Genomic DNA, 22436 nt, shown 5'->3' with positions numbered 1-22436 from the left:
TGAATCATTGTTGTTGTCGATCAGTCCTATGACAGTGGTGTCATCAGCAAATTTTATAATGGTGTTACTGGTGTGGATAGGTGAACAGTCATGGGTGAAAAGTGAGTATAGGAGGGACTGAGGACACACCCTGTGGGACACCCACATTCAGAATGAGGGTGGAGGAGGTGTGCTCTCCCATTCTTACGTTCTGGGGTCTGTTGCTCAGGAAGTCCAGTATCCAGCTGCACAGTGAGCTGCTGAGTCCTAAGTTGCTTAGTTTATTAACCAGTTTGTGGGGTTGAACTGTATTGAAGGCAGAGCTGAAGTCCACAAACAGCATTCTCACATAGGTGTTACTACAGTCCAGGTGTGTGAGGGCTGTGTGAAGAGCTGTTATTATGGCGTCCTCTGTCGACCTGTTTGACCTGTATGCAAACTGGTGTGGATCGAGGTTTGCAGGGATGGCAGCTTTAATGTGTGACATGATGAGCTGTTCGAAACATTTGGCAATTATGGGTGTTAAAGCAACTGGACGATAGTCATTCAAGCAGCTCACTGTGTTCTTCTTGGGCACTGGAACGATGGTGGCTGACTTAAGGCAGGATGGTACTACAGACTGTAGCAGTGAGAGGTTGAAGATGGTGGTGAAAACCTCTGCTAGTTGGTCTGCACATGCTTTAAGCACTCTACCGGCTACACCGTCAGGACCAGCTGCTTTCCTCGCGTTGACTCTGCGCAGTGTGGCTCTGACCTGGTGCTGCTCCAGCTGGATGGGAGCGTCGTCCCTCTCTGTAATGGCAGGATGGGTGATGGTGTCCCTGTTTTCTTGGTCAAAGCGGGCGAAGAAATGGTTTAGGGTGTCAGGTAAGGTGATGTCTGGGGAGTTGGTTTGTGTGCAACTGTCTTTGTAGCCAGTGAGTGTCTTGATCCCCTGCCACATGTCTCTGGAGTTCTTTGTGTTAAAGTGTTCCTCGATGCGCTGTTTGTATTTGCGCTTGGCTTCTTTTATGCCTTTAACCAGAGATTGGCGTGCCTCTTTGTAGACTTGTTGGTCTCCTGATTTGAAGGCGCTGTCACGTGCTCTTATAAAACAAGAAGTATTCAGACAGCACACACCTCTGTGATGGCAGCTCAGTCTTTACTTAAGACTAAGCTGGGCAGTATTTTTGTGAATAGTGTTATATTTTTTCTTCATTTTATTTTGTGTGTTCTTTTTAAATGTTCTTTAAGATGTTTTTAGTACAGTAAAAACAAGTCCAAAGTACAAGCTCTTGCTATTTGCTCTCCTATAACCCATTTAGACATACTTGACAGAACTTTGAGTATAAAAATTAGTTTTTTAATTGTGGGATTGTAGTATATGTGTGGCATTCATTTTATTGTTTAGTAAAATTCATCTGTGGGGTTAAAAATCTGTTATCTGAGTGTGTTTTACTAGGTAAATAATAGTCTCATAGTCATATTTATTCTGTGCCTTAACACAAGGCCTTCTATCTACGGCGGATTAGTAAGAATAGATGAAGTCTCTTTTACAAATGTATTGTATGTAGGAGGCTTTGACATATTGAATGTCCTCATTATTTTATTTATATTTTTTAAACTCCTTTGTGTGAATCATGGTAAGAGGTCTAACAGATACTGGCTGCTATTTGCTGCTGACTTGTTAAGTTAACTGGTGGAAGTTTCCTGCCTTCCTAATGCGTTTGAAATCATCATTTCTGTTGTGCTCAGGCAAAATGTTTTATACACGCACCAGTTCATTGTGCCCATTTCATAGGACATGCATGCAGAAGTTGCAATAAGCTGCATTACCAGTAGAGGAAGAGATTTAATTTTAAACCAATGTGAAAATAATCACAGGAAAGCCTTTAAAGAGAGATTACTAAGACATTTACTTAAATGCATCATCTCCCTCTGCTGGTACTACAATTTCTGCATGCAGTACTGCAACTTCTGCTGTAATGACTATGAGTGCAGAAAAAAACAGCACATTTCTGTGGCACAACTACTGTTTTCCATTTTGCACATTTTAAAACAGTTTATAGAGTACAAGTTGTTTTATTTTCAGGTTTGCTTTGGTAGTCATTAACACAGACTGTTGACTAAAACACAAAGTGAAGAAGGCTGAATTGCTATAATCTTTGTGATATATTGAGTATTATTGAATAACTTGTACACCTGAAACAGTTTGCAGTGAGTTGTCATGACATTACAAGCCAAACGTTGAGTTTGTCTTTTATTAAGTCTTGCGTGTTGACATTTGGTGTGTAAGAGTTGTGTTTGAAGGGTATGTGTTTTTTTAGTTATAAAATCAGTTCTGAGGCCACTGAACCCAAGTGACAATAAAATAAAGAGGCAAAGGTGAGATGGTTAGAATGTGTGCAGAGTAGAGACAGTGGGCTTGGTGAAGAAAAGATGTTTAGGATTGAGCTAAAAGCAGGGAGAAGAGAAATAGGAAAGCAAAAAATTAAAAAAAATGGATGCTAGAATGAAAAATCTTGCTTTAAGGTTCACGTTATATCTCTTTCTATTGTGAATTTTTTTTAATTTCTGTAAATACATTTGCTGACTGACCTGTTTTGGGAGCCTTTTATTTGAATAAGATCTTTGGTTGAATAAGATGGTTGAAAGTTTGGTGTAGAATGTGTTGGGCATACCCTGTTTGAACCCCCTTTGAAGGTTGGAGCTCTTAAGCTATTCGAGTTAGTAGAACTGTTTTAAAAAAAATAAGTGTTTACATGACTTAATTTAAGTAGTTTGAACATTTGAATTTACAGTGTGTGCACATTTCTTCATGTGATAAAGTGTTTTGTGTGTACAAAATTTCATGTTGTGATATTATTCTAAGTACCTTTTGAACCACTTGATTTGAATCATGATAAGAAGTCCAGTTGATACATTTTGCCACTTATATTTAATCTTATTCTTGTCTCCTGTCTCACAGATGGCCGTGCTCGCCCACCTGGTAGGTTAAAAGCCGTGTCTCTGTGTTGTATAAATGTAGTAAATGACAACAAACAGTGAACAAACCAGCACATTTCTGTGACACAGCTGCTTTTTAACTACATTTTTCATAGTTATTAACATGGTCCGTTGTCCAAAGCAGCAAGTGAATATGAATATTATTCTGCACAATGTTTCAATTGTTTTTGATGGGTCATGTATGAAGCTTAACAACCAAAAATTTTGTAAATTATGTTTGCTAACATGTTTTCACCTTTTTTCTTTCGTCCTTTTTTTTCATTCTCAGCATTCGAGACATATCGTAAGAAAAATGTTTTTTTCATATTTTATGTTTTACAATTATTAACATAGGCTATTGTCTAGAGCAACACATGATGAAGATTGAGTTGTTACAACTTCTGTGATATTTCAAAGATTATTGAATAACTTTGTAGACTTTAAACAATGCTTTTAATGCGTAACTAATTATGCTAATGTCAGAAGCCAATCACTGAATCTGTTTTCTTATTTTTGTGTGTGTGTGTGTGTGTGTGTGTGTTGACCTCATATATCTATTTTATCCCTGACCAGAGCATTATCAACCTCTAAGAAGAGGTCAGTTTAAAACATTTCTTTTTTCTTTTTTGACATTGTAACATTAAAAAAGAATAAGAAGAGAAAACATATAAAACAAGAAGTATTCAGACAGCACACACCTCTGTGATGGCAGCTTAGTCTTAAGTAAAGACTGAGCTGACAGCACAGAAGTGTGAATGGTGTTGTATTTTTTCTTCATTTTATTTTGTGTGTTCTTTTTAAATGTACTTCAAGATGTTTTTAGTACAATAAAAACAAGTCCAAAGTACAAGCTCTTGCCATTTGCTCTCCTATAACCCATTTAGACATACTTGACAGAACTTTGAGTATAAAAATTAGTTTTTTAATTGTGGGATTGTAGTATATGTGTGGCATTCATTTTATTGTTTAGTAAAATTCATCTGTGGGGTTAAAAATCTGTTATCTGAGCAGTGTTGGGCAAGTTACTTTGAAAAAGTAATTAACTAAAGTTACTAACTAAAGTTAACTGAGTTAGTAACTCAGTTAAAAGATTGTGTTACTTAAAAAAAATGTTTAACCCTCTGGGGTCCAGGGTGTAATTGGCGTATTGGTGTATCACTCCTCCTGTTTTCTACCTGGAGACACCGTTTACACTGTAATCTCCCTTTGGTGGCTTTTTGGCAGCACCTGTAATATTCAGCAGTTGCCTTATTGTTCTGACACACAACACAAGACCATCCACTACAGTACACACTAACTACACAAGACAACACACTAACTACACACTCCAAGCACACTAAACGTCACAAATCTCTCACATCTCAAAACTCGCTCTCTCTCACTTTTTTCCGCTCTCTTTCTCTCTCTCTCTCTCTCTCTCTCTCTCTCTCTCTCTCTCTCTTTCTCTCGCAGCCACTCCTAAAACTTCCCCCTCTTCCTAAACCACCAAATATAATTTTTTGATTGGTTGATATTGTACATTTTTCCACCAACACAAAAGGGGTGTTTTTTCTTTTCTTTTCCTTTTTTATTTTTTGGTCATAAGCAGAGAGTGCTTGCTAGCGCTGTCCTTAGACAGTAAACGTGACGTGAGGAAAAAACACCACGTATATATTGTTTATCATAACTCTGGTTTTACCTGGCCTATCAACACAATTTAAAAACTGGTATATATCACCTTACTTTGTCATCTTGAACTGGTCATGTGATTGATTTACCACGACTACTTATTCCTCCTCAGATAATTAATCTTATTCTTATTTTCTGTCTCACAGATGGCTGTGCTCGCCCACCTGGTATGTTAAAAGCTGTGTCTCTGTGTTGTATAAATGTAGTAAATGACAACAAACAGTGAATAAACCAGCACATTTCTGTGACACAGCTGCTGTTTAACTAAATTTCAGCTTTAATGTGAAATACAGTTTGTACAGGAGCTGTTATGTTTGCCTAGGTTTTTTCATAGTTATTAACATAGTCCGTTGTCCAAAGCAGGAAGTGAATATGAATATTATTCTGCACAATGTTTAAATTGTTTGTGATGAGTCACAGTATGAAGTTCAACAACCAAAAAGTTTGTAAATTCTGTTTGCTAACATGTTTTCACCTTTCATCTTTATTTCTTTTTTTTGCTTTCTCAGCAGTCGTGGAATATAGTAAGGAAACTTTTTTTTTTTAGTATTTTTTGTTTTGTAATTATTAACATTGTCTAAAGCAACAAGTGATGAAGACTGAGTTGTTACAACTTGTGTGATATTTCAAAGGTTATTGAATAACTAACAACTTTGTAGACTTAAAAAACTGTTTTTTAATGAGTAACTAATTATAGCAACATCAGAAGCCATCCACTGAGTTTGTTTTCTTAATTATTGAATATCACCTGTTTTTATCCTTGACCAGAGTGTCTTCCATCTGAATGGACAGGTAAGTTTAAAAGTTTTTTTTTTTTTAAATTTTTTTAAATTATAACCTCAAAAAAGAGTAATTAGGAAAACATATAAAATAAAAAGCATTTTTCCATCTTTGCACATTTTAAGACAGTTTGTAGAGATTTTATATTTTATATTTTTATATTTTCAGGTTTGCTTTGGTAGTCATTAAGCAATGACTACATTAGTCATTTGTTGACACAAAGTGAAGAAAGCTGAATTGCTATAACCTTTGTGTTATTTTGAGTATTACTGAATAACTTGTACACTTGAAATAGTTCTCAGTGAGTTGTCACAGTATTACAAGCCAATCATTGAGTTTTTCTTTTATTAAGTCTTGCGTATTGACATCACACTCAAATATTTCCATTTTATCCGAGTCTTCTCTCTAGAGCGGTCAAGTTTGTATATTTTTAAAAAGGTGCACATCAATGGAACAAACGTGTTCATTGTATTTGATTCTCAGAGCCATCATTTAGTCTGAGCTCAGTGTGTTTGTGTGTGCACATTTCTTCATGTGATAAAGTGTTTTGTATGTACAAAATGTCATGTTGTGACATTATTCTAAGGACCTTTTAAACCACTTGTTTTGAATCATGATAAGAAGTCTAGTTAATACATTTTGTTACTGATAATTAATCTTATTCTTATCTTCTGTCACACAGAATGCTATGCAAGCCTCTGTGGTAGGTTAAAAGCTGTGTCTCTGTGTTGTAATTATTAACATTGTCTAAAACAACAAGTGATGAAGATTGAGTTGTTACAACTTGTGTGATATTTCAAAGATTACTGAATAGTAACTAATAACTTTGTCGACTTTAAAAACTGCTTAATGAGTAAATAATTATAGCAACATCAGAAGCCAATCACTGTGTTTGTTTTCTTAATTATTGAAAATCACCTATTTTTATCCTTGACCAGAGGATTTTTATCCTTGACCCTCATTTCCATCCAGAAATGAGGGTAAGTTGAAAAGTTTTTTTTTCCTCCATTGTAACATAAAAGAGTAAGTAAGGATTTTTTTTACATTTTAATTTTTTTTTTGTTTTCCCAGCATTCATGGATTTTGGTTAGGAAAAAAGTTTGTTTTAGCATGTTCTGTTTTGTAACATAGGCTGATGATGATGTTTACTAATTTCTACACACACACACACACACACACACACACACACACACACACACACAGTAAGGAGAAAAAATATGAAATAAGAGGCACTCTGTGTTATGTGAAGGCTGTGTGCAGACAGGAATCGTGGACCCAAAAGTGTAGACGCTCAGAGGCACAAAGTAAACTCAAAAAACAGCTTTAATGCTGAACTCAAAAAAGGTACCAGAACTGAGACTAACGAGACAAAAGAAGCACAACCAGACGCATTTACATGAAACAAGGACTTTCAAAGTAAAACAGGAAACATAACACAGACTGAACTTACAGACACAGACTCACAGGCAGGCGCTACAACAGAGGGAACAGAGACGTGGGACCAGGGCAGACACAGAGACATAAACCATAAGATAGAACTCTAACAAAGAAACCAAAGACTAGAAATGATAAATAATATAATAAACTCAAAACCCTGGGTCAACGACCCAGGCATCCTAACACTCTAGGAGTGAAGAACCTTCATCAGTGCAGCCTACTTTTTGGGCAGTATTTGATTTTATTGTGTTTTTTTTTTCTTCTTTTTTTTAAAATGTACTTAAATTCATCTGTGAGGCTTTCTGGGATTTTTATAAATATAGCAATTGTCTGCAAACACTGAATAAACTAACACATTTCTCTGGCAAAGTTGGTATTTTATCCATTCTAAGCTTTGATGTGAAAGACACTTCATAGAGAAAAAGTTGTTTCATGTTATGTCAATTTTAAGAAAATTAACCATGTCTTTAGTGCTTACTACTATATCACAACAATGACTGCTTAACAACAATCAATCATTACTATAAAGACATGACATAGATGTGTGCGCATCTCTTATGGTCACGTGACCTTCTGTGTTTGACATTTTGAACACTGTTCATTATTTTATGAATTTTTAAAGCACTTGTTGTGAATTATGATTATAAAAAATGGATGATAGTGTTTGTTTAATGATTTTAACATCAGGCTTTTCGCTGTGTGTTGCTTAGCTCAATCGCAGGTCATGCGCTCTGCTGTAGGTGAGTAAAAAGCTAAATGTTGCAGAAACAGTGTGATTATAAATACGTTACATGGCTCTAAGCATGCAACTAAACACCACATTCATTCAGCAGTTGATCTCTAATTTTGCCTTAGAAGCCTTTAACATCTTGCATTTATTGTGTTACCATTCCAATCCAGTGATAGTTGTTCTGCTTCTCGATTCTCAGGTCACCATTTGCTCCGGCAAGAGACAACATATTGCTGCATTGTGATGACTGTTAAAAAAACATATGAACCAGTTCCTGACATATAGCAGTTGAAGAGTTTTCATTGTCCTACATTTAAGAGAGATACCATTGCACTTGTTGCACATTTGCTTAGTCAGGGCTTCCACAGCCAGTAGAATTGGAGCAGCTCGTATTTACTTTGTTTTAGATGACCGTTACTGCACTGGATGGATGTGGATTTCTATTTATCGGGAAGGAATAAACTTAACTCAGTGTTAGTCATATGAAAGTAATGAATTACCAGATCACCCAGTTGGACTGTAGTGTGTGTTTTTTATAATAATGACTTGAGCTTTACTGAGTCTCGGTCTCTCTAATTTCTCAGAACCTGATAGCTATGAACCAACAAACAAGTCTGACAGCAAAAAAGGGCTATTTACTCACATGAAGAAGAAGATACCTGTCTTTTGGAAATCTCGTAAGACGTCTGCCAACTATGATGATGCTCATCCAAAATTTGTGTCAGAAGGTAATGTTGGTTAAAAGTAGACACAGAAGCTTTCAGTTTCCATCATTTACAGAATATCAGGGCACCCAATACATTCTTCATTGTTGTTGCCACATTAGACTCATCTCACCATAACACTGCACTGCAAAAAAAAGAGCAAAATGTACTTTACTATAAATTTACTGTAGAATATTTATCTTTCTATTTTCTCATACACATTTATGTTACACTATCATATTATAGTCCTTCAGCCGAGTAAATGGACTACTATGAATTCTACTATATATATATATTGATAGATAGATAGAAAAATTTTATATATGTATATGTATGCATATATAAAATAGATACATAGCACTAGACTGGACACTTTATGTCCAGTTATTATTTCATCTTTGTTCTTGATCTTTTTCAGCTGCTGTGCAAATGCAGCCAACCAGAGATCCTTTGCTACAGTTAGTCTCCCTCCAGGAGGCGTCTGGCTGCTGGCTGCTTGATCCAGCTCTGGCTACTGCACTGGGAAAGACCAGCAAGGAGGTGGAAAAGTCAAAGCCTGAAAAGGTGGGTTGTTGTCAATTTCAGTCATAACAAAAAGTGATGATATGGGTGTTAATCAAATTTTATAGTACACGTTACAGAGAGAAATTTAAAAAATTAAACTGTAACATAACATAACAGATGAAAATTAATTCAGCTGTAGTAAAAACTAGGGCTGGATATCGTCACTGATTTCTAGAATCGATTCGATTCCGATTCACAAGGTCCCGATTCGATTCGATCCACGATTCAATTCAATTTGATTCGATTTGATTTGAATCAGGGAAATTTTGCCTCAGACAGTCAGAAATATTATAATTCTGATCACTTATCAGTGCATATCCATATTTTTATATCTATAAAAGAAAGCTGACACTAGCATCACAGCAGATGCCTTTGTGTCAAAATAACTGAGGATAAAACACAGAAAAACATGAAGGAGATTTTCTTTGGGTTTTTGTAGCAGATGTTCTTAAAATATATTCTGCAGTAGGTCAAAAACGAAAGAAAACCTTTAATCACCATATGAACATTACCTGATGTTGCTGAAGCTGAAAGTTACAGAGGTTTAATTAGAGACACAGCAAAGGGTTTTGCAATTTTGCATAATTTTAAAAAGTTTACATTTGTTCAGTATTGCACAGAAGAAACGAGGCTTTCTCAGAAGTAAAAAAAAAAAAAAAAAAAAAGCAGCGGGCGACAGCGCTGTAAACAACGGTAAACTGGTGGGACTGGTGGTGCAAGCGAATATTGCAGAAAACAGAGATTTTTCGATGGAAAGCTACTCCTGAGAGAGAGAGAGAGCTGTGCATGAAGTATGATTTTATCGTGGTGGAGGCAAAACAGCAAAAGTAACAGGGAATTCATGACAATGTATATGTGAAGCGTAGTTTGGATCTTCTTTTGCTGCTGCTTCAGAATCTAGCGCAAAAAAAGACGTAAACACAAAGAGCGGACCCGCCGACGCATCAGAATCAGTGAGCGGTCAGCTTTCAGCCTCGACGGCGTGTCCGTGTAGCTACGTGCCATGGGGTGAGAAAATCGACATCTCACTGACTCTGATGCGTCAGCGGGTCCGCGCTTTGTGTTTACGTATTTATGTGGAATCTGTGTACCTGCTGTCACTTACTGTTTTAGCTGTTTGGTGGTTGTCTAAATTTTGTGAGGTTTAACCTCAGATTCTGGCATTTCGGGCAAAATAAATTTATATTTAAAAATCGATTCAGGATTTTAATGAATCGATATCACGTTATCTAAGCTAGAATGGATTTTAATCTATAAATCAAAACCCACCCCTAGTAAAAACTGAGAAAAAGTATTTCCCTCTTACATTATTTATGTTATCACAATTGCAGAAAGTAACATCTGAAACCTTGTGTGGCATTTTATTATGTAATGTAGTTGTGTGCAGAACACTAACTTGTTTTGGTGTACCTACGTTCACATGTGACTGGCTGCCTGTTGCCATTTTAGCTGTAGAGACAGCGAGACAGGAAGCTGGATTTAAATGCAAGCATATCAGGAAAAAGTGAAGAAACGAGCGAAAACGTAAAATGAGCAGCAACTGGCTGCATTTCAATGACATTGGAGACTGCAAAGCAAAGTGCAGAATTTATAAAATTGAGAGCTGTCTAAAGTGATACCTCAGCCATTTTCCATTAAGGGTAAAAGACAAACGTGTCTAGGCCTTAAACCTCATGTGTGTTCTCCCTAGTAGTAGTTGTAAATGCATACAAATAAAGCTTTTATGAAAACACTGAATGAAAAATTGCTTCCTTGAAAAAAACTAAAATGACAGTTCAGTGTTGAATATTACATAAAATAAACTATATACAAAGTGTATTTGAATGACAGAGATGCAGAAATATGTGGATTTCCTCCAGAGCCATGGCTCAGTGTCTTAGACACATTAACCAATAAACAATTAAATGACTGAGAAGTTAGTTTTTCACTTTCAACTATAGAAATTTGGGCTTTTTTGGTGACTAACAAAAACTGGACAGTCTGGACAATGAGCTACAATTTTACACATTTATTTCTTACAATTTAAGTCCAAAGAGTCGTAGTGACAGGTTTCCTTCTTTGTTACAGCAGGTTTTTCTTCATTATGTAGAAAAACAGTTAAATATGTAACAACTTTAGTTTCACTGGTCCGACCCACTAAAGATCAAAGTGGGCTGAATGTGGCCTACAATGTAAAATGAGTTTGACACCTCTGGTCTGAAGAGAGTATCGCAGGAGATGATACTGTATCGGCGGACCCGATACAGGCCGATACTCTATCAAATGCCCTCGGAAATACCTCAGGATAACATCAATAACACTGCAGGAGAGAGAAGCCTCTGCAAAACACACAAAATAAGTGTGCATGGCTTGTTTATTGTACTGAATAAAGTCAGTTGCTCTCAGGCTCGGTGTGTGTATGTGTGTGAGTGTGTGCTCTCTGTTTTATTTGTCTTTGATTGGGGAATTAGGGCAACAATGAAGTGTGGGCCACCGTTCTGGCTCTGATCTGGCTTCATGCTTTCAAGATGGATGCAAAGGACGAGTGGGAGCTTCTGGCTATGAAGGCTGCTTCATGGCTCCGTGCTCAGAATGGTAGTAACACGATAATAACAGAAAATGCTGTATATCCATGACACAAAGTTGAAATCAGCTAGTCTTGCACATTCATTCTTTTAATCCTTGTGTTTTGTGTTTTTAGCACCATGTGTGTCAGAGTGTGTGGAAGCTGGAAATGTCCTGTTGGGTTCCAGCGTGAAGAAAGAAGCTCTGGGACTCTGAGAGTTTTCTCAAAGAGCTAGTCATGCCAAATGCCTTTTGATTCAGTGTTGTGTCTTCTTCATTCACCTTTTTCACTGACTGTGTGTTTATACATCACTCTGCATTTAATCATCAGTTATCATTAATCTCTGGCTCTCTTCCATAGCGTGTCTTTTGTCCTGCTCCCTCCCCTCAGAAATAAGAGAGAAAGCACGCTCATGTACACGCTTAATGTGCCCTACACACTTGTGCCTTGGGAAACGTTTGTCTTTGTGATTAAGATGTGTATATTAGCAAGTAATTTATGTTTCATTTTCTGTACATTTCAGTTAGAAAAACGAGGAGAAGCCTTAAGAAAGGAAAAGGTTTAAAAAGGTCTTCAAAGTCAAGAAAAGCAAGCCTTGTATCTCTTCTATTTTGTTTGCTGGCTGTCTAGCTTCACATTGTTACGCAGCACGAGGCAACTGTTGTTGTGATTTGGAGTTATATAAACAAAACTGAATTAAATTGTACTGAATGATGTCTCCACTGTTATATTTATTGTTAATGTTTCATTTTTATTTTGTTGCAATTGTTCTAAATGCTTTTTGAACTTAATCAAATTATTTTATTTGTTTTTCCATTTGTGCCTTGAACTGAAAATTAAAAATTAAACTTGGTGCTTGGAAGATTAAGAATTTGGTCTTTGGTTTAACTCAGTTCTTCTGAGTAAAGATCTATAGCTTCAGTTCAAGAAAATGAATAATGATATACAGGAGTACAGTATCGAATTACACTGATAACTGAAGAACTACCATGCGGCTTATTCCTTCATTCTTTATTAACGGGAAAACACATGCTCATGGACATCAATATACAAAAAATATAAGATGTAAACTACCAGTCTGCATTTGTAGAAACAGGACAAGTCACATTAAAGCTTTACAATAAAAAGTCACGTAACTAACACAAAACATCAGGGAAAAATAAGTTTATCAAAACATAAGTTCTGATAAGTAAACGTGAGCAAAGGCTGTAAATGTAAAACCTATACTTTAGCATAAAATATAATGCCTAAACATACCATTACAGACATATCTGAAACTGAACTGTAACTCTTAAACTCACTACTATCCGTAAAGCTTTTAATGTGGAAAGATAAAGTTGATAACTTAATTTCCTGTTAGTACATCTGTGAAGGCTCGCTCACTAAACGATCTCATTGGAGGGATGCAGCCTCTGTCGTCACCGGAGTAGAACTGCGTGCGCGTATTGTAGACACATAAGCTTGAACTTCACACACATACTACAGATCGGTGCTTATCGGACCCACAAATCCCTCTTTTCAAAGGTATGCTTTTCTCCAATTCACTTTAACTTTTCTTTAGACGTTTTAACCTGACGCACTTCATAAAAAACGCCGTAAGAAGTGTACTGACAGGAGCTGTATACAGATGCAGTCTGTATTTTCCTTTTTATTTACTGCCAGAATAATATCAAAACTTCTTCTGAGTCTAAAAAAAAAATCTCACCCAGGGCTGCTGCAGTAGGCGGTGAAACGTAACGAGTTTGGGTACCTCAAATTTCAGTGGCGAGAAACACAATTTGTTGTCTTTTCAAGCTAAATCACGATGCTGTGGCCCAGTCAAACACGTTAATGCAACAATACATATCACTTAGTTGCCAGATTTCCGAAACATGGGTAAAAACTAAAGTGTTTCTTTCTAACCGCAACACAGACGTGCCATGACCTTATTTCTTAATCTTGTACAGCCAGAAGCTCTTAGAAAAATGCAGGTAGCCTTATGTTAAAAAAAAAAAAAGAAAGAAAGCACGGTGTGCATACACATTCCTGTTCATAGCAAACAAAGTGAAGGATTCACCGAGATATGCAAGCAGTTTCTTGAGCGTTTCTGTAAAAATAACAATCAATAAATTTTTGCAAATTTATTGATTGTTTTGCAAAAATCTTCTCACCTGTACTTAACCTTTTGTTTTTTTCTAACTCTTCAGCCTGTCAATTAGACATCATCCTGCTATATTTGTTGTTGTTGTCCCTGAAAAAACCTCTTTGTTACCACTATTATTCATTGTGCACTGCTTCTGTTCTGTGGTTTTACAAATGCAATAGTTTGACATCTAATAAAGAAACCATCCCCCTCCAAGCTTTACATCAACTCCAGACGTATCTTTTTCTAAAATATAAAATTCAACTTATTGCAAATGGGGGGAAAAGTCAGAGATGATATAAATAATTAAAGTAAAAAAAAAATAAGCTAGATTAGACATCTACATTATTGGAAATTATCCATCTTGATATTTAGCACTTTTGATGATACGTAGTAACAGAAGTAAATCCTCTCTGATGTCCCAAAACTTCTATTTGTCCAGCATATAAGATGCCACAAAGCTGCTGCCATACACAAGATTTTATTACTGGGAATATAGTTACTCAAAGATGACAAACAGGGTGAAAAAGAGATGGAAGCCCTGACTAAAACAAACAAAGAGGAAGAAGTCCATGAATCAACCACACAATGTGCCATTTGAGCCAGGCTTTTGTTCTGTAAAACTAGAATAACAGAAACCAAAACCAGGAGTACCGGTAACTCTCAACTCAACCTATACTTGATAAACCAAACTATTAAAGGAACAGAAAGATGAAACCGATGCTGATGGAGTTTAGGTAGATGGAGAGAAGGACCGAAACACCAGTTGGCAACCCCCTTGTTGTGCTGTCTTCGGGTTTATATTCGTGCAGCAAGCCATGAGCGCCCACACTCAGCACTAAGAATAAATCAGAGATGTGAGAGAGCAGGTTAATGAAGGTGACAATAAAAACACAACAAGACGATGACCGGACTGATGCCCTCAGGCCGCACATAACAGCGCCCCAAACTTAATGCATGACCTGATGTGTACAATCGTGAAACATTAGGTCTGCTCCTAAACGGGGTGTCATTTCTACCTTTGGACTTTACTTGGATTTGGGCTACAAATTAAGGTCATACAGTCATCCTTACTTTTAATAAAAAATGTGGGAAAAGTAAAAAAATGTTTAAATTACAAGTGAAAGACATGAAATACATGCCTTCATTTTATCAGATTTAAACTACTCTAATTCTGTCTGCTAAAGTCACAGCCAAAAGTTCATCCCCTACTTCCAGTTTATTTAAACTTCAGCTGCCAGATGCTGAAAAAATTTATACAGAAAAGGCTCTTGGATGCTTAATTGTTTTCTTTAAAACTTTGAAAAGCTTTTAAATCCTTATAATACGTAACTATTCCCTAGTTCTGGATTTAGATCTTAACTGTTCCTCAGTCAGATCCTCCTAACTGTCATTGTCATCTGTTAGTTATTTGGCTTCTGGAGCCAAAATGAAAGCAACACTAAATTCTTTTATTTGGAGTAAATCTCTGTGGTGGTTGTCTCTTGCACAGGAACAATGATGAGAGCCTGTGGTCTGCTAACTGCACGTAAGGAACCAGGTAAAATGTTGACGAACATCCAAAATGAGCAGGAGACTAAACTAATTTTGAATTTAATTAAAAAAAATGTGTTGGATGTTTATGTTTTTCTTTTAGTTCCTCTGAAGAGCATTGAGGTGCAGCTGGAGGTGAGGGACCATGTGGCTACAGTGGTCTCCACTCTGAATTACGAGAACAAGGAGGACAAACCATTAGAGGCTGTTTTTGTCTTCCCCCTGCCTGGAGATGCTGCTGTCTGTCATTTCAGTGCTAAGATCGGACAGACACAGATTGTAGCTGAGGTGAAGGAGAAACAGAAGGTGAGCTGGACAGTAAATATAACCTGATTATAAGTGAGATTCAAAATAACAATAATCACAGTGAATGTCACTGACATGTGTCACCTGTCCTCCAGGCTCGTGAGGAGTATGATGATGCCCTGAGCTCCGGTCAGCAGGCCTTCCTATTGGAGGAGAGTGATCAGAGTCCAGATATATTCTCTCTGAGTGTGGGCAGTCTGCCTCCAGGAGAGAGTGCCTCCATCAGGTTGGAGTACGTGACTGAGCTGTCTGTGCAGGCTGATGATGGTCTGAGGTTCTGTCTGCCTGCTGTGCTCAACCCTCGATACCAGCCTCAGGGTAGGAACACTTCAAAATACTTGGACCAGAAATGGTTAAACCATATTAGGTCTTGAACCAAGCTCACAAAAGTGACAAAACACAATATATGTCAGAAAAAGCTTCAAAGTTCAACTTTATTTTCTCGAAGAAAAGATAAGACATAACACTGTGACTGTCAAATATATTTATCAGATTAGAAAAAATGTAAAAGACTTGTGCCAGCCTTGTACCTAATTTCCCTGAAAACTTTAATTGGACCAGATGTTTTTAGAAGCTTTAATATTTAATGCCTTATTGTTCACACCATTTCTAACCTGATGTTGTGTACAGGTAGTGAAGGTGCGGGTATTCAGGTGACTTTTGTTCCAGCCTCTCTGGTGCCCTACAGCCTGTCTTTCTCTGCCCGAGTGTCCTCTCCTCGTCCAATCTCTAAAGTAGAGTCCAACTGTTCCCTGGACCCTCTCCAGTACCTCAACACTGATCAAATCCAGGCCACGGTAGGTAGAGTGCTGATGTGTCTGCTCGGTACTTATTAGAGATGGACCGATCCGATATTACGTATCGGTATCAGTCCGATACTGACCTAAATTACTGGATCGGATATCGGCGAGAAATAAAAAATGTAATCCGATCCATTAAATATCAAAAAAGCATCTCACAAAACTTGTGACACGGCGTAACTCGGCTCATAACCGTAGCACTTTGCAGCAGTATGCCTCATGTGATAGAGCGGCTGTGTGTATTTGTAGCCTTGCTACCAAACCAGCATTTCATCTCCGAGGAAGTTATCCCAGAGAGAAGTAAAGCAAGTGTGTAAGTTCATCTCTGAATGTCTGTAAAGCATTCCCATGTTAAGCTTAACAACCGATATATAGAGCCACTGCCTCTCTCTCTCCCTCTGCTGCTGCTACTTCAATCGTGAAACTGCTTAATGATCAGCTGATCGGCTTTTCTGTCGAGTCATCTCTCTTCTTTGTTTTTGGCCCACTTTGCACCAGAAAGAGGAAACCAGCGGCTGAACAACAGCAGCACGTTTAACCTTGATAAGCTGCTGTTAGAATTTATTTAATATTACTTTCTACACCAGGATCCTTTTCTACGTAGCTGATGGCTGGTAACTGTGCAGGGGCGGATCTAGCAAAGTTTAGCCAGGGGGCCCGATAGGGCATGAACAGGGAAAAGGGGGCACAAAGACATACTTTTCTTTCTTATTCTCATTTAAAATATGTAGCTTTTAATAAATAATTATCTGAATCTTACACCCAAAGTTTTAATCTGATGTAAAATGTATAGAAGTCCATTACTATATATAGTAACTCTTAAGTCTATATACCCTAGTAAGCTATAGTACTTTTTCCTTTGGGAAGGTACCGTCTATGAATTCTGCAATTCTGTTGAAGAAAGATGTTGAATCTATTTAATTATTCTTGAAAAATAATTTGTTTCTGTGCATTTTTTTTCACCCTGCATCAAATTAAAGTTGATTACATCGATTAAGCATCATGAGGTGGAGGGTGGGTGGTTCCCTATTTTTTTTTTTTTTTTTTGCTGGGAGTTTGCAACCCTATTAGTTAGGTTGCTTAATATTTCTGCTAAGTACTCTTTAAAATACCAGAATAGGGAGGATGGAGTAGGTTTAAGTTAGGTTTTAAGTTAGGTAAGGTTTATTAGATTGATCAGTGTTGCTGAACTATGAAATATTTTGGGTGCAGTGTATTTTTTACACACAGGTATAACAGAATAGCTTTAGTGTTGTTGTTTATTTAAACTTGAGTATGAACTTATACAAAATGCAGCAAGATATTAAAAAAAACTGTTTTATTGATTAAAAAACACACAATATCGGATTCATATCGGTATCGGCAGATATCCAAATTTATGATATCGGTATCGGTATCGGACATAAAAAAGTGGTATCGTGCCATCTCTAGTACTTATTACTGAGAACTAAACATGAATGTGTTTTTGGTGTGCAGGTCAAGCTGGCTGCAGAACACAAGTTTGACAGAGATGTTGAACTGCTGATTTATTACAAAGACGCCCACCAGCCCACTGCTGTAGTGGAGGCAGGACAGGCCTCTGCTGAGCCGGGTGAGTGAAAACGAGTGAAGTAGTTGGTTTTCAAGGACAGATTTTTAATATCCCCATTCTTTCACTCAGAAGTTAAATGTGTATGAAAAAAACACTGAAAAGCAAATTTATATAATTCTTTTCTGTCTGTTATTTTTCAGGCTCTCTGATGGGTGATCCAGTGGTGATGGTGAGTCTGTACCCTGAGTTCCCCCAGTCTGTGATGTCTTCATTGGCTTCATGTGGAGAGTTTGTGTTCTTAATGGATCGATCTGGAAGTATGAGTAATACTCGCATCAGCAGTGCCAGGGTATCCATAATATACTTACTCATAAACTCTTTAGTTTTATAGTGTTCCTCTCACACAGTGGGCTCATAATTTCTTCTTTCTTTCCTGAAGGATACTCTGCTGCTCCTGTTGAAGAGCTTACCAATGGGCTGCTATTTCAATATTTACAGTTTTGGGTCCAGATATGAACACATCTTCCCGTGAGTCTCTCTCAGCCCAACAAAGGTCCTTTTGTCCTTGACATGAAATACATACATGCATGTTTGTATTGGTATTTGTGTGATGGCAGTAAGAGTGTGGAGTACAGCCAGCAGACCATGGAGGAAGCTCTAAAGACAGTTGAGCAGATGGAGGCTAATCTTGGAGGAACGGAGATCCTGCAGCCCCTCAAACATATTTACAGCCAGCCCTGCATTCCCAGTCAGCCAAGACAGGTAACACACCAGGTTAGGTTCAAACTTTCAGAGGGAGCTCAGCTCCCAAACATAAATTCATCCATACAGTTTCTTGTGATTAATATTAATGAAATATGCTTTTGCAAATGTCATCAACTGTTTTCAGATTTGCAAACCTCAATTCAGTGTAATAACATTACAATGTTACCTTCAAAAGCAGCCTAACTGGTACGATGATCTATTCAGAGTGAATAAACAGAGATTTCTATCTAATCCACCCGTTGAAGCAAACTGGTAATAGAGTTGTTTTATATTAATTCATACAAACCCTCCCTTTATGATGCAGACTCAGCATTATATACCCCAATTTCACGAGTGGAGAATAGATTTGTATTCCCTTACATGAATGTAATGACAGCCATCCTGTTCACCGTGTTTAGATTGGTATGAATCCTGTAAAATGGACCCTTGTGCACCTCTTCCACCTCCGGCTGGAGCAGCTTCCCCACGTGGCTCCTCCACTCCTCTCGGCTGAGCAGTTTGTGGACACAGTAGTTTCTCCGCAGCACTCCTCCACAGGGAAGATATGAGCGCAGGCACCGCGCTGGGCACTAGCCGCTCCCGCCCGAGGACTGCGGATGGGTGTGGTGGCAGGCTGCATCTTGGCTGGTTGCACCCTGCTGCTTGCCTGCCGCTGGGGAACCTGGTGGGGGTGGCGGTGGTGGCAGTCAGAACTGGATTAGCGCTGCCAGATTCGCAATCCTTTCTGTGCTGCAGTCAATCCAGTACTGGAGTTCTTTCTGCTTACACTTCCTGGGTTTCGGCACCACTGTGGCAAGAATGAGGCATGACGCGACCATGATTCTGCATTCTGAAACATCTTACTTTATTAAACGGTTGCTGTTTGTACAACTCGGCTCAGCTTCCCAGCTGCCAGCCACACGTACACAACAACAATACAACAGGACTTCACACCACTCTTAAGCTGGCCAGGCGTGATTGCGATGACACGCAGATGTGTCCACCTTCGCTGCTGTGGCACCACCAGCCACGCCCTGCCACAGTGCTCTGATGGAAATTTCCTTGAGCAACCCCAAAAAGAGTCCAAACTCAACTATGTAACACACACACACACACACACACACAGTATGTTTGACTTCAGAAGACATTTCACTAACTTGAAAAAACTGAATAATAGTTGAATGATATAAACATGTTGTACCTGTGTCTCTTAGCTCTGTGACATTATCATACTACCCTTCTTCCTTCTTCTTAAGTACCATATTTTGAGTTCATATTAACCATACATTGTTCTTTGCACATTACCATAAAAACATTTGTGTTTCTGAACTCTAACTCAGCTCTCAGAACAAGCTGTGTGTTTGTGGGTCTGATGTTATGTCCTTATGTGCCAACTCTCCTCTCTAGCTGTTTGTCTTTACTGATGGGGAGGTGGGGAACACCAAAGAAGTGATAGATCTGGTGAAGAAGAACTCAGATTCTCACAGGTGAAACCACAAAAACACAAGTACGTCTACACAGTTCGAGAATGCCCAACATGTCCTCTATGTACTTGTAGAAAACTGTTGTATTGCAGGTGTTTCTCTTTTGGGATTGGGGAAGGGGCCAGCTCTGCTCTCATCAATGGGATGGCCAAAGAAGGAGGAGGTCACGCTCAGTTCATCACAGGAACTGAAAGGATGCAACCAAAAGTAAGACATTAAACACAAATAGAAGTCAAGTTAAACATCGCAGCAGCAGCAGCAGATACATATTTGAGATCAGACCTGCAGTGAGTAAAATGTCTGTTCCAGCTGTTTGCGTATATTTGGAGAGTTTTTCATTATTTTTCAGGTGATGCAGTCGCTGCGATTTGCTCTGCAGCCGGCTGTGGTCGACATCTCAGTCACATGGGATTTACCAAAGGAAGTGTCTGTCACTGTCCTCTCTCCACCAATCACAGCACTTTTCCAGGGTCAAAGGTCACTGATTTATGCCCAGCTCACTGGACAGGTAGGAGCAGCAGCCTCTCATGTTGTTGTTTAGATATTGTTAGGGTTCAATATTGAGAGAAGAATCCATAAAAACCACAGATCCAGGCGTGTGCAATTTAGACGGCATTTTAATGAACACATGTGTGAGTTCAACAACCCAATCAGTGTTGAACTGCACTTACAATCATGAGACAAGGTTTTATATGGGTACAATAACAAAGCCCCCTCTTTTACAAAAATAGACAATAGTACAGCTTACGTCAATCCAAACCACAAAATGTTCCCTGACCTTTAACATTGCTCTAAAAACACTGGTGCACTTCCTCTAAGTACGTCGGCACACTTCTGCATTTCTGTGTGTATGTGTCTGCAGTGTATGCTACGCACGTGTCATGACCTCTCACTATTTGTCTGTCTGCAGTGCAGAGTTTGCATCTGCTTTTCTGATCCTTAGTTGACCTCAACTTAAGCAACCAACCAGGCTAAGGCCATCCTGTGTGTAATGATCTTGACTTATATGTGAAATATATAAACAACTGTTTCAATCTACCACAACTGCTTAAGGCTTAATCCGCAATAAATGCATACTAAACACCCTTGCACTTAAACTTCTGGCTTCAGTTTCACTTCTGCAAAACATGCTCTGCAGACGCGTTTTGTTTCCTGTCTCATTTTTGGCACAGAGTATTCTCCTGTCTCTGCCCTCTACAATTAGAGATCATAAAAGCATTAATAACATTTAAATTATAGATTCAACAGAACCATTTAAAATGGTTCTTCTTTGGACCTGTAATAAAGGCTATAACCATATATCTGAACATCTGAATGCATCTAAATGCAACCTCACTATTAATACTGAAATGTTAATGATGATTATAAAAATAGCAGCAACTAATAGCAGGACAATATTTCTATTCCTGACTCTGTTCCCACTCTTGACCTCTTGACCACAAGAGGTCACCATACTGTGTGTTAGGTCACTGCTTGGCCCATTCAGCTGCCCCTGTCCATCCCAGACATCATGGACATTTAGGATCACTGTTCTTAGCTCTGATCACCTCTCTTGGCATCCTGTGACTTAACAAATCAGACAACCTCATGTCATCTAGGTGGTCTTAGTTATAAAATGCCCGCTCCCACTTGAGAACACTTCATGCTTAAGTGGTCTCTGCTCCTCTTCTGGGTCCCACTCTAGTGGAAATCTGGCCACCAGCAGGAAATTCAAAACAGACTCACCAAACACTTTCTCCCTACTGCTGCAAGTTGCTCTTTCACAAGCAAAATCAGTTAGGGCTTATTCTACTGAAAAACCAACCACTTTAATCACGATTGTTCTTGCTTCTAGTTAAACATGAAGTTTTGAATTTATCATTCCTATATAATCTTAAATCATCCTCACTCTTCTAGACTTAACCAACATCTTGGTGTGTCTTATTTTCTGTAGTTTCTGTAACATCATGTCTGATCCTCTGCCAGGCCTCTCATCTAAACTGTCCTTTGTCACCTTTGTATGTCAAGCAAAATCCTTCAGGTCATCAGGTCAAAAATCAGTATAAGGGCTTATTCTATAAAAGGATCAAGAAAGAGCCACAACTCTCAACTAAAGGCCCCAAATGCAAAAAATCATTTCCACTTTAATTAATATGTAAGCACCTAGTTCACCTTCTTACCACTCTATCCTAAATCAAAAAAAATAACTCCAGCACATCCTTATTTTTTGAACTCAACTTCTTTTTTCTGGGTAATCAACCTGTTTGAATATATCAGATTTTTACATTTTCCATTTTAACCTGCTTTTAATGTAATGCCTCCAAACTAACTTAAACTTTATCAGACTTAACCAACATATGGAAAAAAGTCTTTCTCAGAACAGCTCTTCTGTTGGCATTCTGAAAAACTGTTTTTTTGCAGACTGTTCCAGAGCTGCATCTGTTATCTCAATATTTTATATCTCACTCAGTTAAATAGTTATGACTCTTTTAATCATGTGTATTCAGTTAATGGTAACTCTTACATACAATGTTTAAACCTTTTCATCATTTTTATGTGGGCTAAC

At 38.1% G+C, this 22436-nt stretch overlaps 2 protein-coding genes across 5 annotated transcripts in view; both read left to right on the top strand.

Annotated features, from left to right (window-relative positions):
• The window catches only part of LOC116322915 (von Willebrand factor A domain-containing protein 5A-like), a 34532-nt gene extending 22441 nt beyond the window's left edge, over positions 1 to 12091 (top strand). The window contains exons 19-30 of one of the 3 annotated variants that reach the window (XM_031743129.2): positions 2927 to 2947; positions 3233 to 3247; positions 3517 to 3540; positions 4758 to 4778; positions 5121 to 5135; positions 5380 to 5403; positions 6074 to 6094; positions 7539 to 7568; positions 8143 to 8286; positions 8681 to 8826; positions 11277 to 11400; positions 11507 to 12091. In XM_031743129.2, coding sequence (XP_031598989.2) covers positions 2927 to 2947; positions 3233 to 3247; positions 3517 to 3540; positions 4758 to 4778; positions 5121 to 5135; positions 5380 to 5403; positions 6074 to 6094; positions 7539 to 7568; positions 8143 to 8286; positions 8681 to 8826; positions 11277 to 11400; positions 11507 to 11586 — 665 coding nt within the window. In that variant the 3' untranslated portion in view covers positions 11587 to 12091. Of the gene's footprint in view, positions 1 to 2926; positions 2948 to 3232; positions 3248 to 3516; positions 3541 to 4757; positions 4779 to 5120; positions 5136 to 5379; positions 5404 to 5559; positions 5589 to 6073; positions 6095 to 7538; positions 7569 to 7757; positions 8287 to 8680; positions 8827 to 11276; positions 11401 to 11506 lie in introns of those variants that run through there. The other 2 variants (XM_031743130.2, XM_039622784.1) reach the window with 2 other exon arrangements.
• A 697-nt stretch (positions 12092 to 12788) lies between these two features.
• Positions 12789 to 22436, top strand: part of LOC116322914 (von Willebrand factor A domain-containing protein 5A-like) — a 50591-nt gene continuing 40943 nt past the window's right edge. The window contains exons 1-12 of one of the 2 annotated variants that reach the window (XM_039622782.1): positions 12789 to 12895; positions 14986 to 15033; positions 15130 to 15332; positions 15428 to 15650; positions 15963 to 16129; positions 17609 to 17723; positions 17864 to 18012; positions 18103 to 18191; positions 18281 to 18425; positions 19815 to 19894; positions 19984 to 20098; positions 20241 to 20399. In XM_039622782.1, coding sequence (XP_039478716.1) covers positions 14991 to 15033; positions 15130 to 15332; positions 15428 to 15650; positions 15963 to 16129; positions 17609 to 17723; positions 17864 to 18012; positions 18103 to 18191; positions 18281 to 18425; positions 19815 to 19894; positions 19984 to 20098; positions 20241 to 20399 — 1488 coding nt within the window. In that variant the 5' untranslated portion in view covers positions 12789 to 12895; positions 14986 to 14990. Of the gene's footprint in view, positions 12896 to 14985; positions 15034 to 15129; positions 15333 to 15427; positions 15651 to 15962; positions 16130 to 17608; positions 17724 to 17863; positions 18013 to 18102; positions 18192 to 18280; positions 18426 to 19814; positions 19895 to 19965; positions 20099 to 20240; positions 20400 to 22436 lie in introns of both variants that reach the window. The other variant, XM_039622781.1, reaches the window with a different exon arrangement.

The sequence above is a fragment of the Oreochromis aureus genome, linkage group 14 (genome assembly GCF_013358895.1).
Source record: "Oreochromis aureus strain Israel breed Guangdong linkage group 14, ZZ_aureus, whole genome shotgun sequence".
NCBI classification, from domain to species: domain Eukaryota; kingdom Metazoa; phylum Chordata; class Actinopteri; order Cichliformes; family Cichlidae; genus Oreochromis; species Oreochromis aureus.
This window is presented reverse-complemented; position numbering and strand designations above follow the sequence as displayed.